This window comes from Diabrotica undecimpunctata, chromosome 1 (genome assembly GCF_040954645.1).
Source record: "Diabrotica undecimpunctata isolate CICGRU chromosome 1, icDiaUnde3, whole genome shotgun sequence".
NCBI lineage: Eukaryota > Metazoa > Arthropoda > Insecta > Coleoptera > Chrysomelidae > Diabrotica > Diabrotica undecimpunctata.
The window spans coordinates 101,253,170-101,268,941 of record NC_092803.1 but is presented as its reverse complement, the minus strand read 5'-3'; the positions used below and the strand labels follow the sequence as shown (position 1 = coordinate 101,268,941).

General features: G+C 32.7%; 2 protein-coding genes across 4 annotated transcripts in view; both read left to right on the top strand.

Annotated features, from left to right (window-relative positions):
* The window catches only part of LOC140451697 (adenylate cyclase type 6), a 3,083,308-nt gene that overhangs the window by 539,525 nt on the left and 2,528,011 nt on the right, over positions 1-15,772 (top strand). The window lies entirely within an intron of this gene.
* LOC140434077 (uncharacterized) lies at positions 13,240-13,782 on the top strand. Its single transcript, XM_072522104.1, has one exon. It carries the CDS (start codon positions 13,240-13,242, stop codon positions 13,780-13,782), a length of 543 nt encoding a protein of 180 aa, XP_072378205.1.

Sequence of the window (15,772 nt, the reverse complement as noted above, 5' to 3'; positions counted from 1 at the left end):
AATACATTTAGTTTTTGTTGGTGAAAATTGTAATCCGATAGTCCTAGACCATGATTCTAACTGATTAATTGTTTGTTGTAAATGTGTTTGAATAGATGTAGAGTTTTTTCCTTTGGCGAATAAAACTAAGTCATCAGCGTATAATATTCCTTTAACAATCGGTGAGCATTGTTGAAGTATGTCGTTTATGGCTATTAGAAAAAGGGTTGAGCTTATAACTGATCCTTGTGGTACTCCGTTCTTTTGAACTTTTTTATCTGAGTTAACGTTGTCTGATCGAACTATGAAGCTGCGAGAATGAAGAAAATTGAAAATAAATTTTAACATGTTGTCTCTGATATTCCAATTATGCAATTTTGATATGATATTGTATCGCCAGACAGTATCATAAGCTTTATTAATATAAAAAAAACTGCAATACAATCTTGCTTATTTGCAAATGCTTCATGTATTCCTGACTCTAAGTCTATTAGGTTATCTATAGTGGATCTATTTTGCCTAAATCCGCTTTGTTGTGGAATAAGGAGTTTTTGTTATTCTAAATACCATCTCAGCCTTTTATTTACCATTTTCTCTAACACTTTACATATAACATTGGTTAACGATATTGGTCGATATGACTCAGGTGATGTCCGGGATTTCTCAGGTTTAAGAAGTGGTAGTATTATTGCTTCGGACCAAGTTGATGGGAAAACCTGGTTATTCCAGATAAAATTATAAAGGTCTAGTAATAAATTTTTTCCATTGTCTGGTAGATGTAGTAGAAATGCTAAGGGGATACCGTCTGGTCCTGGGCTTGAATCTTTGAAAGAGTTTAAGGCTTCAGTAAGTTCTATGAGGGAAAAAGGAACGTTAAGGTTGTGAATCTCATGTCCTTCTAATCCCAATACGTTTTTTTCCACGTTGTTTTTATGTATTTTAAAATTATCAGTGTAATTTTCGTCACTGGAATTTAATTCGTATTGGTCTGCTAACATATCCACGATTTCTTTTCTATCACTAATTATTTTGTTATTTTTTGCTAGAAAAGGAATCTTATATGGTTGGCTTTTGCCAGAGATTTTCCTTAAGTTTCTCCAAACTGTACTTGTGCTTGAAGAGGTATTTAGAGATGAGATGAATTTTCTCCAGGATTCTTTTCTATTCTTTTTTAGAATGTATCTTGCCTCAGCTCTTCGTTTTTTGTAATCCGTTATGTATTCGTCTGTTTTATGATGCTTTAGTTTATTGAAAGATTTCTTATACGCTCTTGTAGCTTGGCTGCATTCAGATGTCCACCACGGAAGAGGTTTATGTTTCTTTAAAATTTTTGTTTTTCTTACATACGTCTCTGCGGCTGCTGTGATGGTTTGTAAAAATGTACTTAAAAACTTGTCAATGTCATTTGATGATGTAAAGTTGGTTTGGTTAATATCCTGTTTGATCTGTTTGGTAAAATTAGTCCAATCAGCATTTTTAATATTCCATTTTGAGATAGGCGATTCGATATTTGTGGTTTTTTGATGCGTTAAAGAAATTATAATGGGGTAGTGGTCACTACCATATAAGTAGGGTAGAACGTCCCATGTTAACGTAGTCGACAGAACAGGGTCACAAAGAAAAATATCAATTGTCGATGATGTGCCATTATGTATGTTGAGTCTGGTTGGTCTTCCGTCGTTAAGTAGATTCAGATTTTGGGATGTTATAATATCTTCTATAATTCGTCCTTTTGGGTTGAGTTTTATAGAACCCCACATCGGATTGTGGCAGTTAAGATCTTCAACGATAATTATAGGTGAAGGAATTTGTTCCAAAACAGCTGTTAAATCTTCTTGGAATATGGTTTGATTTGGTGGGATATACATATTACATATATAAATCTTTTAAGGTATATTTATTGCAATAGTTATTAATTCAATGTTATTTGGTCACTGGTAACTGTGTGCTCATGACTTTTTCATCCACGTAAATTGCTACTCCTCCACTGGCAATGTTTTGGTTTAATCTGTTATTATAAAAACATGAATAATTACGAAAGTTATATACATGGTTTGAATTTTTGAAATTTGTTTCCTGTAGACAGATAATAGATGGGTGTGTTTCAGAGATAATATGTTTTAGTTTTTCAAAATGGGTGTAAAACCCATTTAAGTTCCATTGAAGCAGAGAAGTGAATGTAATTATTCTTTAAAGGAATTATTTATCGATGAATCGGAATCTTCTTCTGACAATGAAGTATTCACTGCAGAGTGTTTGCCAAGTTTTCGTATTAATTTGGTGATTTTGGTTTTCATTCTTCTGTCGATGTAGTGTGGATGTAATTCCGATAGAAACTTTATAAGTGCATGAGAGTCTTCTGAGTACAATTTTGATACGCTGATTATGTCTTTTGATCCTTGTATATTTTCGAATAGAAATCCACAAGGAAACAAAGTTCCTGTATTTGGCTGTATACCATATATTAAAAAATTTCGAATAAAATCCTTTATAAAAAGGTATATAAAAAACCCAGTTGGGCTATGTTGCATTGACAAAACGTTTTCGGAATAAATATTCCATCATCAGTGTCAAGTTAATACATGGATGTAGCCACTAAATATGTGGGTAAAAACCCTTTAAAAATTATTAAATAAGATTTGATTTACATTATGTCTAATTTACAGTTAAGATGTTAAAGTTACCGTTGGATTGGTAACATGGCGACATATGACTCTACATTAGTTGCGAGTCCTGAGACGGTATGTCTACGAGGACTTTGTCAAAGCAACTGAAGTTGCTAGAGTAGAGCTAGTTGCTAGAGAGCAACTAGAGTTGCTTTGACAAAGTCCTCGTAGACATACCGTCTCAGGACTCGCAACTAATGTAGAGTCATATGTCGCCATGTTACCAATCCAACGGTAACTTTAACATCTTAACTGTAAATTAGACATAATGTAAATCAAATCTTATTTAATAATTTTTAAAGGGTTTTTACCCACATATGTAGTGGCTACATCCATGTATTAACTTGACACTGATGATGGAATATTTATTAGGAAAACGTTTTGTCAATGCAACATAGCCCAACTGGGTTTTTTATATACCTTTTTATAAAGGATTTTATTCGAAATTTTCGAATAGATCCACTACTTGATCGAAGCTTAACAATTGCTTTTCCCTTTCTCCATATCCTCTAACTGGTTCCAATATTGTTTGGAGATTTGGTATATCATTTCTTAAGTTTTTGTCATTAGTTTTGGTTTTTTTCTTTAATTGAAGCTTATGTTTTTCAAAGTTTTCTTCGGAGGGTGGCGTGATTGCATCTTCTAGGGTTCTTTTTCCGGTTGCTTTGTTCGAAGTTACTTGGGGTTCGTAAGAATTCAAATGTGTATTTTTATTTGGAGGTAACTGTTGACTTGTTTCGGGTAAGGTTGATTTATGTTTTTGGGTATTAGAGGATGACTCAGACAATGTAGGTGTTGCGATTGTAGTGTGAACTGAAGAAGTGGTCAAATGTATAGATGTATTTTGTAGTGAGCACTGTTGGGTTTGGTTTATTGATAAATTTGGGATTGCTACTGTTTGTAATGTGGTTTGAGAAGACGTAGTAAGTGTGGAGGGAGTGGTATTTGAGATTGCGGGAGTATTTTGTAGATTATATTGTTGAGTTTGATTTATTGATGAATTTTTTAGAAATCTTATTTCTGTTTGCATTGCACTATCATTGTGAGGATGGTTAGAAGGTGAAATATTTGGACAACAAAACGCTAATATACTGCAAACCTAATTTAACACACAATTCACACAGGTCATGAATACGAACCAGCACCAATCTATGGTTTATATTATTGACAATTTTTCGAATTTCTTTAATTTACGTTCTAGCTGGTGTCTAAAATTATAATAGATTTTAACTAAAAAGAGAAAAAGCTCAACATACACCAACTAACAGGGCCAAGAAAAAATGAAACTTTGGAGATTTGAGTGTACTATCAATTTTAATGTTTATTATAAATTTAAGTATACTATTAACTTCGTTAATCATTTAGTCATTTAGGATTGTAATAATAATTGTGTTACGTTACAGTACATTTGCTCGTAAGTTGGAGACGGTACATTTATTTATTTTTGGACGTAAATACAATCCATGTAGAGTATAGTATACTTAATTAAGTTTATTCTGTTATCTTTTATTTATTTTATAATAGGTATAATTAGTTTAGTGAATTAACCTTGAATTTGACTTGCCAAGGATTATATACGGACATAGAGGAAAATAAAACAAGAGGTCAAAAAAAACTCGAACTGGATCACGATAGTTAGCTGGAAGGATAAAAACAATATTCAGAAAGTAAAATAAAATAACAAGAAGTACTCCAACAAAAAAACTGATGCAGTCGGCGGTACTGTAGAGAATCGCGAAGCTTCATATTATATTTTTTGTATATTTAAAATTTCAATAATATTTTTAAAATAGAATAAAGTAGTTTTATTATTTATTAATTATTTTTTTATAGATTTTTGTTTAGATCCACAAAGGTAGATTAAAAAAGTTTAGATGTTGTATACCGTCGCTTTAGTGGACTCTTCCAACTGATTACTGTGACTGCGAACCACGAACCGCTATTTCATTTCGCTGCACTGCTTCCGTAACGCTGGGCTCATTTTATTACACAGAGAAAGTAATACTCGTATATTGTCAGCAATATACGAGTAAATAAGTGAAAGGTTAAATAAGTGGTTAACACAATTAAATCTTGCAGTTGCTGAAGAATTTGTACCTATTAAAAGACAAAGTCGAGATGGAATAAGTAATAAAGGAGATGCAATTTGACCTCAAACATATAAATAAAGGACTAATTATAAAAAAATTCTTTATATAAAGAAGAAACAAGTAAAACCAAGACAGAAATAAACAAATACGAAGGACAAATAGGTAGTCTGAAAAGGATGACTTTATGGAAATCTATTACGTATGAAAAACATAGTCTAAAAAATGGATAAACATAGGATATACTAGGATAGACAACAGAACAACCACAACAGAACTTGGACTTACTTTACTTTTTTGGAACCAACCATAGATCACCAAGGGCACAAGTTAAGGGGCTCCTGGCACATAACAGATAGAAAGTATATTCCATATATCGTTGTTCTCGCATCCGCACAGGTCATCGTTAGTCTTTTGTGTGTTTATTTTATTTATATTTATTGTTTCTTTACTGTATCTTTACCAGTTCGTAAACAGTTTAAAGTTATGCATTCTAGACTACTGTGTGATGGTCTCTTTTTTTGAGGAAGAGGTTAGTTTTCGTGCAGATCGACTGTCACATAACACAGAAAACTTTTTCTAAATTTTAGCCTTGGGTGGTTGAATTCCGCGTTCTATAATGGGTGGCTTTCATTGTGGGTTTTTGTTTGAACTGTTCTATAACTTCAGCATCTGTTCTACGTTTTCTCAATCAATCAGAAATCTGCTGCTTTATATGGAAGATATGCATGCTCCTTTGTTAAAAATCACAATGCCTGTGCAATTATTGATACAATGTCAAGGCATGCGCTCCAGGTATTTCCAGTCTATTTCCTTAATAAGGTATTTCTGATGGCAAATTTTTTCTTACTTCTTCTAGTTTCATATCGCTTATCAATTATATGATATCATGTTGGCTACTATATTCTCTATTATGGTTTTAATAAGAGTAGTTATAAATAATAATACAGTCGATTTCCATAGCATTGTCTTAAGTTTTTAAGCCACGATATTCTGCTATTAGAACCACGTGTACCTTCGATCCTTCCCTATTCGAAGCAATGTAAATTATATATTTTTTAAAGTACTTTATGACGTGACCAGAGTATTATAGTTTGGGTCTTTAAAGTATGACAGTATGACATGAGTGTGACAAAAAAGTACACCTATTATTAGACGTACAAAACAAACTAACAGTAAGACTTGAAAAGGCCATGAGAGTCTCAAAAGCGATAATTAATATAAAAAAATTCATAACGGAAAAAATACAGATAGAAACTGAGAAAACAAGTCGACCTTCTTTCAGTGGTATTATTCACTACAGCTCTTCACAATATTGTTAAAAAAATATTAAACGTGTTATAATAAACAAGAAAATATCCAAATTGTAGAAAATACAGCTACCATAACTATATTTGTTAGAAAATAGCATTAATTTTTTTTAAGAGATAGAATCCAGAGATAAATTGAGTGGACTATCAGTCAGTGAAGAAAAAATAAAATACATCAAATTGAACAAAAAATTTAAATTGGGAGTACTAATGAATTTTTAAATGGTAGAATAGAGCAAGAACAACAAGAGAGCAAGAACAGCTAAACTATTTAAAAGAAAAGTAGATAATAAAAAAAACTTGTATTAAACAAGAAAAAAGAAAGACTTTCGATAATTCAGAAAATAAATATATAAATGAAAAACGACGCGATAGTGAAAACAATAAAAACACAAGGAATAAGATGAAATTAGGATATAATAGAAGAAAGGGCAATTTTAGTAAGAGATGAACTAATAAATACTACTAGGAAGAAAAACCAAAAAGGGACCTATTGTAAGATAAAGAGAGCAAGTATAGAATAATTTGAATAAAATCTAGGTACAAAACGTAGAAAAAAATGTAACAGAAAGGATTAAATGAAGTAAAATAGTGACAAAAACTAAATCACACCAAAGAGTGCAAAAGAAAATTAAAATAAAATTAAATAAAAACTAGGAAAATTTTAATAGTAAAATAAAAACCATTAGTTTGCAGTATAAAAGTATTTTGGTGCAGTTATAATTATTATGTATGTGCTCTAAACTAAAGTGGGGCGATATATATGTCTGCAATATTTCACATATGTGTATTCTCTAGTCTAACAATTGTTTCATGGTGGTATGCTGTCGAGTTGAGTTGCTCTATTAGCAGTAATGTGCATGTTTTCTTAAAAACTATAGTTATAAACTCTAAGTCTCAGTCGGTATAGCTATACTAGCGATAGTAGCTATTTTTTTGGTACTCCCTACCTCAAGCTAAAGTATACTACTAATGGTTTAGCTACTGAATCCGCTTCTATATTTTTTGCCGCTTTTTTTCTCTGTCTTTACGTAATTTACACTGCAGCGTAAACACATATTTTGTTCCTTCTTCATATATCCCTAATAGACCTACCAATCATATGAAAATGGCTTTAAATGCTGTTTGATCTCCAAGTAATGGGTAAGCGCCCTTTGCATAATATTAAATGTTTATGCCTTTGTCATTTATCGCATCGCTTCACGAATTTCCAAAACACTTTCTTATATTTTGATATATAATATATAAAAATCATTAATTATTTTTCTTCGTAGCTTCTACTATCTACTATATTACTGTTCTTTAAGTACCACCTGCTATGCAACGTGTAGGAGTTTATATTGGTTGTCGATTTCATATAAATCTTTCTTCCGCTGTTCTGATTATTATTTTACTCATAACAGGTAGAGCATCCAGTTTCTTATTTCTCTGAACAATTAAGACAAAATACCATTTGATATTTAATTTTGCTTATTAAGATGACATTTAATATCTTATATATTTTTTATAAAAATATTAGATATACGTAATTTATTAAATAATAGGATAACAGAATATAGCAATTAGTGATTTACAATACAGGAGTATTTATATTTTATTAAAAATATATATATTCTGGAGGTAGCTTATGGTGTGCTGTACATCAGTTGGAGAGTTTAGTGCTTAATTCAAGTTACTCTTGAGTCCATGAAGTCGTCGTTCATGTTGGTATTTTAGTCAATCGAAGAGGATATGTTTAACTGACAGCTGCCATTTGTAATACTGGCACATGAGAGGGATTTCAAAATTCATTAAGTATCCATGTGTTAGTCTGGTATGTTCAATTTGTAGCATTCTAAGTACTACGGTTGATTTTCTGCACATTTTTGGCGGTTTAAATGTACCAATATTTAGTTCGATTTAATTCAATTTAAAGGCAGCCTATTCCAATGAGTTTGGAATGGATGCCCAAGACCCCTTAGGCATCCAGTAAGTTAATAGAGTAATAAATAGCTTAAAAAGTTAATTGTCTGGTGAAAATATTTATTATCGAGTTGATAGATGCTAAGGAGTCAATGCCGATTGCTGAAGAGGCGTGAGTAGCTATAAGCAAGTTTATAGCGTGAAGTATTTCTACTAATTCAGCTAAATGAATACTACAAAACGATGGAAGGGTCGATGTTTTGATAATTTTTGTTAACGTTGTGAATGCAGAACTAACTCCGTCATTATTCTTGGAGACATCAGTGTAGATTATTCGATTAAAATCTAATTCTCTAACAATATTTACGAAAACCTGTGTAGAGTAAAAGAATGTGTTTCATGCTTGGGATATTGACTTAGGATAATATTTATTTTAAGGACAGTTTTATTCCCAGGAGGAACGGAGTAGATTTAATTGAAGACGTATTTGCTATCAAGTCTATTTTGTGAGAGCGGTGAGAGTACCTGTTGAATCGTCAGTAATTTGCCGATGTAAGGCCAATATGTCCTTGCAGGTTAGTTATCAAAAAATATATTAAGTTACTGAGAATGACAAATCCTAGTAGCGTGGTTAAATAGTTGCTGCGTGCATCTGGTCTAAAGTGGAGCTTAGTTAGCTTTAACGTATAAACTATCTGGGGAACTGGATCTGAACGCTCCCAAGCATATACTTACAGCACTGTTATGTATAGGATTCAGCTTCTTTAAGTCAAATTTTGATGCTGTAATGTATAGACAATAACCATAATCTAACCTGGACCTAAGGGATCTGCAAATTATCAGCATCATTTTGTTTCGCCTCCCCATTGATGATGTACAAATGTTTTTAAGATGTTTAATTTACCACTACAGTTATCTTTTAGATTGTTTAAGTGTATTTTCCAGTTTAACTTCTGATCGAATACTAGTCCCAAGATTTTATAATGCTTTACTCTAAGTCAAGTAACACCGTTTAGATAAATTTTAGAGTTTTAGACACTTTGTTGCTTTCTGGTAAACCTTAATATTTAAAAATTTTTGCTAAAAGTTTGATAACATGTTATTTGGACTAGGAATATATGTTGTTTACAGAATTTTAAATAAGATTTAATGTACTGGATAGGCTTGCTCCACTACAGTAAATAAATAGATCATCACCGTACAATATAGCTTTTACCGGTTGATGAACTTTTTTGGAGATGTCAGTAAAACAGAGTTGGACTTGAAACAGAGCCTTCAGGTATATCATTAAGTTGTTTGAGAAGACCTTGCTCATTTCTTTTTACTGCAACTTTAAAATTACGGTGATCTAAAAAGTTATTTATGATTGTGTAAATATTGCATGTAATATTATTATTGACGAGTTTCTGTAATATTACATTTTTGTCTTGTCAGTATATTGTCGAAGAAGCTATCAATATCGAAGTCTGCCACAACTGTTTAATGTCACTTATTGAAATTCTCGGTTATATGATTTTGTAGTAACACTAAATTGACCCTTACGCTTCGTTGTGGTCTAAATCCTGCTTAAACAGAGGTAATCATTTTATGCTTTTCAGAAAACCAGAAAAATATATTATTGATTAGTTTTTCAATTAATTTGCACATGCAACATGTTAATGAGATATGTATATAAGACGACGGTTTTATTAAAGGTTTATCTAGTTTTTTATTAAAAGAATGACTGTCTCCATAATTTAGAAAACTTTTCGTTGATTCAAACAGTGTTATAAAATGAAACTAATTTTGTGAGTCCATTGGTGGCTGGGTTTTTGAGGAATATGGAGGGTATATTCGTGCTACAGAATTTTTTAAAGTAGATAGAGTAAAGAAGTTAAATGTGAATTTAAAGCGTAGAGGTGATCTGACAGGTCTGTAGTAAAAGGAAGATCTTTATGGGGAATAAGAATATTTGTCACGAATTGCCATGAATATGGCAATTTGATCATCTTCGGTTATTATTCAATTCTGAAAACTAAGAGTTGAAATTGAAAAGTTTGTTGTTTCCCGTGCATTTGTTTAATTTTCTTTCAAACTTGACCGGAACACTTTGTTTTCAAAACTTCCACAAAATTTGTTTAATGTGTAATATTTTATCACTACAGCTGTTTTGGCAGAGTGCCTTTCTCAAGTGATCTATTTTTGGACGTGTTTACAATTTAAAGTCTTTAACGAAATAGTGTTTTTTAATTTGGTAATTTCCATAGATTCTAATAAAGACTGGAAATTAACAAATTAAAAAACACAGACACAATTCTAAATGATCAACATAAGACAAACAGTTCTCCCCTCCTCAACCTATTTCGTTGTGTGTGTTTAGATTAATAACATTGGTTTAGACCAATTGGCCAGCTCAAATCTATTTCGTTAAAGACTATAAATTATAAACACATCCAAAAATAGATCACTTCAGAAAGGCACTCTGTCGAAACAGCCGCAGTGATAAAATATAATAAATTTTGTAGATTTTTAAAAACAAAGTTTTTAGTGTTTTATTGTACATAAAATGAATTTCCATCAAGTAACGGCCGAATCCATCACTTTTTTACTTTGTTTCATCACTCGTCACGCTTTTGCCTAAATTTCATTAGGTTTGCCTCAGTTCTAGTTTTACGATATTTACTTATTGTCGTTTTGATTTCTCGGACAGCGTTCTTACATTCAGTATTCCTCCAGGGACAGTTTTGCGAGAGGCCGATATTGTGCATATTCGATTATTCGTTCCATATTCCAATGTGTATTTCAGCAGCAAGGTGATTAAAATCACTAGGGAGTTTAGTGCTGCATCAGGATCTTCTGGCAGATATAGCTGGTTGATCTTGTTTTCAATCAAGTCTGAAAAATTCTTTCAGTTAGCTTGATATAATTTCCATCGTGAAATGTTTGCTCTAGATTTGCTATTAGAATTATAAATCAAGGTAATGGCAATCCATTTTGTTCCAAGTTAGAAGTAGTGTTAACCTCGGGTCACATAAGCTTAGATCAATTGAGAAGAAAGTGGCACTAGAAATGTTGTAGTGTGTTTTTTGTCCGGTATTCAATATACAGATGTTAGAGAAGTTTAAAACATTTTCAACAACTTTTCCCCTACCAAATGTTTTTTCCAATCACTAAAGTATACTTTGTATTAAAATCGCCTACTAAAATAAAGAGGGTTGAAAGTTGGTTAATAAAATTTACTAGTTCAGTTTCAGTAAGGCTGTGGGATGGTCGTATGTAAATGATACAGAAAGTATTTTTATTTGGACACCAGATAGTAACAGTAATAGCTTCTATGGTGGTTGTTAAATATACTTCTTTACTTACTAGTCTTTATATATAAATATACACTCGCGATCATAAAATCCGGGTCACCTTGAAAATTTCAAGTTTCTGGAATATTTTTGCCTCTGGTGCAGTAATAACCTTTTTTTAGGCTTACGTATTTTTTATTTGTCATCAATGTTTGTTTTGAAAGAAAAAAAGAACGGTTTTTTATTGTTTTTATTGAAAAAGCAGAAAACAAACCAAATTTTTGATAAAACAGGCATGCGAAAAAAATGGAAAATACGTGGTAAAATGTCAGTGAAATTTCAATGACTAAAAAATGTCAGTGAAATTTCAATGACTAATATCGTGTATTGCCTCCACTTGCTCTATTGACCTCTTGCAGACGACGGGGCATACTCTCAATTTTTCTCCGGATGACATGTTGTGGTATGTTATTCCACTCTCTCACTAACAGATCCTTAAGCTCCTGTCCGTTGTTAGGAGGAGATGTTAGGGGTTGAATGCGTTTTTTCAAATCGTACCAGATATGTTCGATGGGATTCAGGTCCGAAGACCTAGCTGGCCAGGGTAACCTCGTAATTCCAACGTCGTCCAAGTATTGCATACTGATCATGGCAACGTGCGTTCGCGCGTTGTTCTGCATAAAAACGACGTTTTCTCCAAGCCTTGCCATGGTGTGCATAACATGTTCTTCCAGAATCTCCGTAATGTCCCTTCGTGCAGTTAAGGACCCATTTTCGATGAAGGGTAATTCTGTGCGGAAGTCGGAAGATACACCTCCCCAAGCCATGACCGAGCCTCCACCAAATGGCATTCTTGGAGCAATGCAAGCTTGTGAAAATCATTCACCGGTTCTCCTCCAAACTCTTACACGTCCATCGGATCCAGTTAGGCAGAAACGGGATTCATCTGAGAATAACTCTTTGCTCCAATCGTTAATTCCCAATGCGCGTATTGTCGAGCAAAAGCTAGTCGTGCAACTCGATGCGCCTGGCAAAGTGTCGGTCCTGTAGCTATTGCCCGAGAAGATAGTCCAAAAGAACGAAATCTTCTCCTGACTGTTGCAACGCAAACATTGCGATTTCGTACTTCCTGTAGACGATTTCGATGCATAATCGTAGTTGAGGTCCGGTTTCGTAAAGCCTGAAACACAAGAAAACGGTCATCTCGTACCGTGGTCATTCTTCTTCGTCCAGAGCCAGGTCATCTGGACAACAAACCCTTTTCCTGAAAGCGTTGAAGCACTAGTTGAACCGTAGAAAGGCTTACGCCAACAGTTCTTGCGACTTGCCGTTGAGTTTGACCGTCTTTCACAAGCGCAACAATTTGTGCCGTTTCATCAACAGTCAAGAGTATTTTTGGCAAAAAATAAACACTAATAAACACTAATAATGGCACTAATAAACACTAATGGTGGCAATAATAAATGTTTGTTCGTTGCGTTTGAACAGAAAGTCGAAGCACAAATGAGACATTTAAAAGCGGCAGTTACAGGTACCGTTCATTTTGGGAAATGGGCGCTTTTCCGCGAAATTGGCACTATTGAAATTCTTTGTTGCAAAGGAAACCGCTAAGCAGACAACAATCCCAGAAAAATGCATTAGTTTGTATTTGTGTTATTATTATTTACGATAAAGCTCGTTAAAAATGAAATATCGGTGATTTTCAAGGTGACCCGTATTTTATGATCGCGAGTGTATATATATATATATATATTATATATATATATATATATATATATATATATATATATATATATATATATATATATAACAGTAGTTGATTTATCTATGGTTCTCTGTTGTCTCTCTATCAATACCTGAAAATACAGACAATAAAAACACAAGAAAAATATCATACCTAAGAAATCTTGTAACAAAGAGGATTCTAAACATCACTATTAATGAAACCAACACAAAAATTAAAAACCTACAGAGAAGCATAGATAAATCAACAAAGTATCTTAATAGCAAACTCTCTAACAACATGATGTCTGATTTCCTGAGACTACAGGACAAAAGATATAAAAGAATCGTTAACTGTATAAAAAGAAGCAATATCTCAAAACTTAACCAACTTAAAGACTCTTTAGCTTCACTTACAAGTACAAATGACAATGTATGGTTGGTAAATCAATCTAATGTATCTTTGCCTCAAGACATAAAATCTTTTCTATCACTAGATCCAAAATTTTCACTACCAATCTCAGTGAAAGATATTGATATGTACACATACTTAGCTGACATTGAGTACTGTATTAAGGAACTTCCTACAGACTCACAAAAGTTTAAACGTTCGAAAATCACGAACATCATTACTTACCACATCAAAACTAAACGTCACTACATCAGTACATCCATGGCCATTGAAACAAAAACGAGAAAATTTTTGAAATACAACCCTGATATTGTAGTAACGAGAGCATACAAGGCTAACACTACAGTTATAATGGACAGAAACGAGTACATCACCAAATCATTTGAGCTTCTCAATGACCCACATTCCTATAAAAAATCCCCAAAGATCTGACTCCATCAGTAGAAAGAAACACTAACTTACTGATAAAACAACTACATGACGAAGGATATATCACCACCAAAACAAAAAAGGAATTAATTAACTATACTGGTACCACCCCAACATACTATGGACTTCCAAAAATTCACAAAGGAAGGTGCCCACTACGTCCTATAATTGCATGTTAGAATTCTCCCACTCAATCCTTGGCTAAATATCTAGCAGGTATTATTGACATTTCTTTTTCTTCTCATAATACCTACAAAATTAGAGATTCTTTTGAATTTGCAAATAAGATCAATGGGTTTTTACTACCTTCAGGATATGTCTTGGCGAGTTTTGATGTTACTTCCTTGTTTATCAACATCCCTCTTGAAATGGTAGTTTCTATGGTGACAACTAATTACCATCTGATTGAACAGAACTGTACAATTCCCAAAGTATTGTTCCTGAAACTGATTACTTTTTTATACAACAATACATATTTCACTTTCCAAAATGAATTCTACGTCCAAATAAAAGGAGCACCCATGGGTGGAGCTATATCCCCATCTTTGGCAAAAATTGTAATGAACTCCCTACTTCACTACACTGTACTCAAGAAGTTGATTTCCAGTTCTCCTTCATTTACCAATATGTAGACGACCTTATATGTGCAGTCCCTGCTGACAAAATCAACTACACTCTTAACGTTTTCAACTCATATAACACTTACATATAATATACTGTCGAAATAGAAGAAAACAATATGGTGCCATTCCTCGACACCAATGTAACCAGACATGAGGATAATACAGTAAGGTTGGACTGGTACAGAAAGAAAACATTCTCATCTAGATATGTGCCTTTTCACTCGTATCATCCGCATGAGCAGAAGATTAACATCATCAAAGGTCTGAAAAACAGAATAAAAAGAATTTGTCACCCTTCTAACTACAATAAGAACATCAAGTTACTTTATGAGATTCTTAGAAAAAATCACTATCCTAAGATCCTGCTTAACAAACTGCTCTTCCAAGATATGCCAACGGCAAGAACACAGCAAAGACAAACATTAGAAGGAGAACCAGTAGAACTTTTCTATGGGAGATTGCCTTAGATCAGGGGTTTATCACCACAGATCACAAACCTTTTCAGACAGTTCAACATAGTGATAGCAAATTCAGTGTACAAAAGATTAGGAACATACTTTACTACCTGACAGAAAGAGTTAAAAAACTGGATAAATTTAATGTAGTGTATTCTATTTCATGTGATTCAGAAGTGTATGTCGGTCAAATCAGCCAGACACTCTCAAAAAGAATAGCTTTGCACAAGAGTGATGTTGTGAGGAAGCCTACTAGTACAGCTTTTAGCCAACATATTAAGAATACTGGACACATTGCTAACTATGAAAATGTGGAAGTACTAAAAAGGGTTGACAACCAATTTAAGAGAAATATCGTAGAAATGTGCTACATCCTTAACTCCAACTCTTCTAGGAACTGTAAGAAAGATTTTGAAAACTTAAGTTTCATTTATTCCTTTTTGCTAGAGCAGGACTTGACAAGATGTAACAGGTTGAAAAATGGGGGTAACTTCTCTATTCTGGAGAATTCTTTAATTTTCTATTGATAATTTTGTTGACATTTAGGCTTTTCAGATCAGAATATACACTTAAATTAGTAACTTAACATTCTAATTTAATAAATTACACATTTTAAACAACGTATTATTATAACCCCACTTTATATTCGTAATCATTACTTAAACTGTCACTTCTAGAGTATGTATATCTGGTTGCCTAATCACATGGCTCACTTAAATATATTTACAACATTAAAATACAACTTTTTACAATTATTATATGCTAATTTCTTAAAAATGCTCTCACATAAATATATTTTTATAAAATTCTCTAGTATATAACTTATTAAAATAACCAAATACTTTTAATATCTAATATTATCTAGTATATAACTTGTAAATTATTTTCTTTAAACACCAATCATCTCAATACCCC

Bases quoted from the DNA above. Each gene is read 5' to 3' on its own strand.
- LOC140434077 (XM_072522104.1), top strand. From the start codon at position 13,240: ATGATGTCTGATTTCCTGAGACTACAGGACAAAAGATATAAAAGAATC.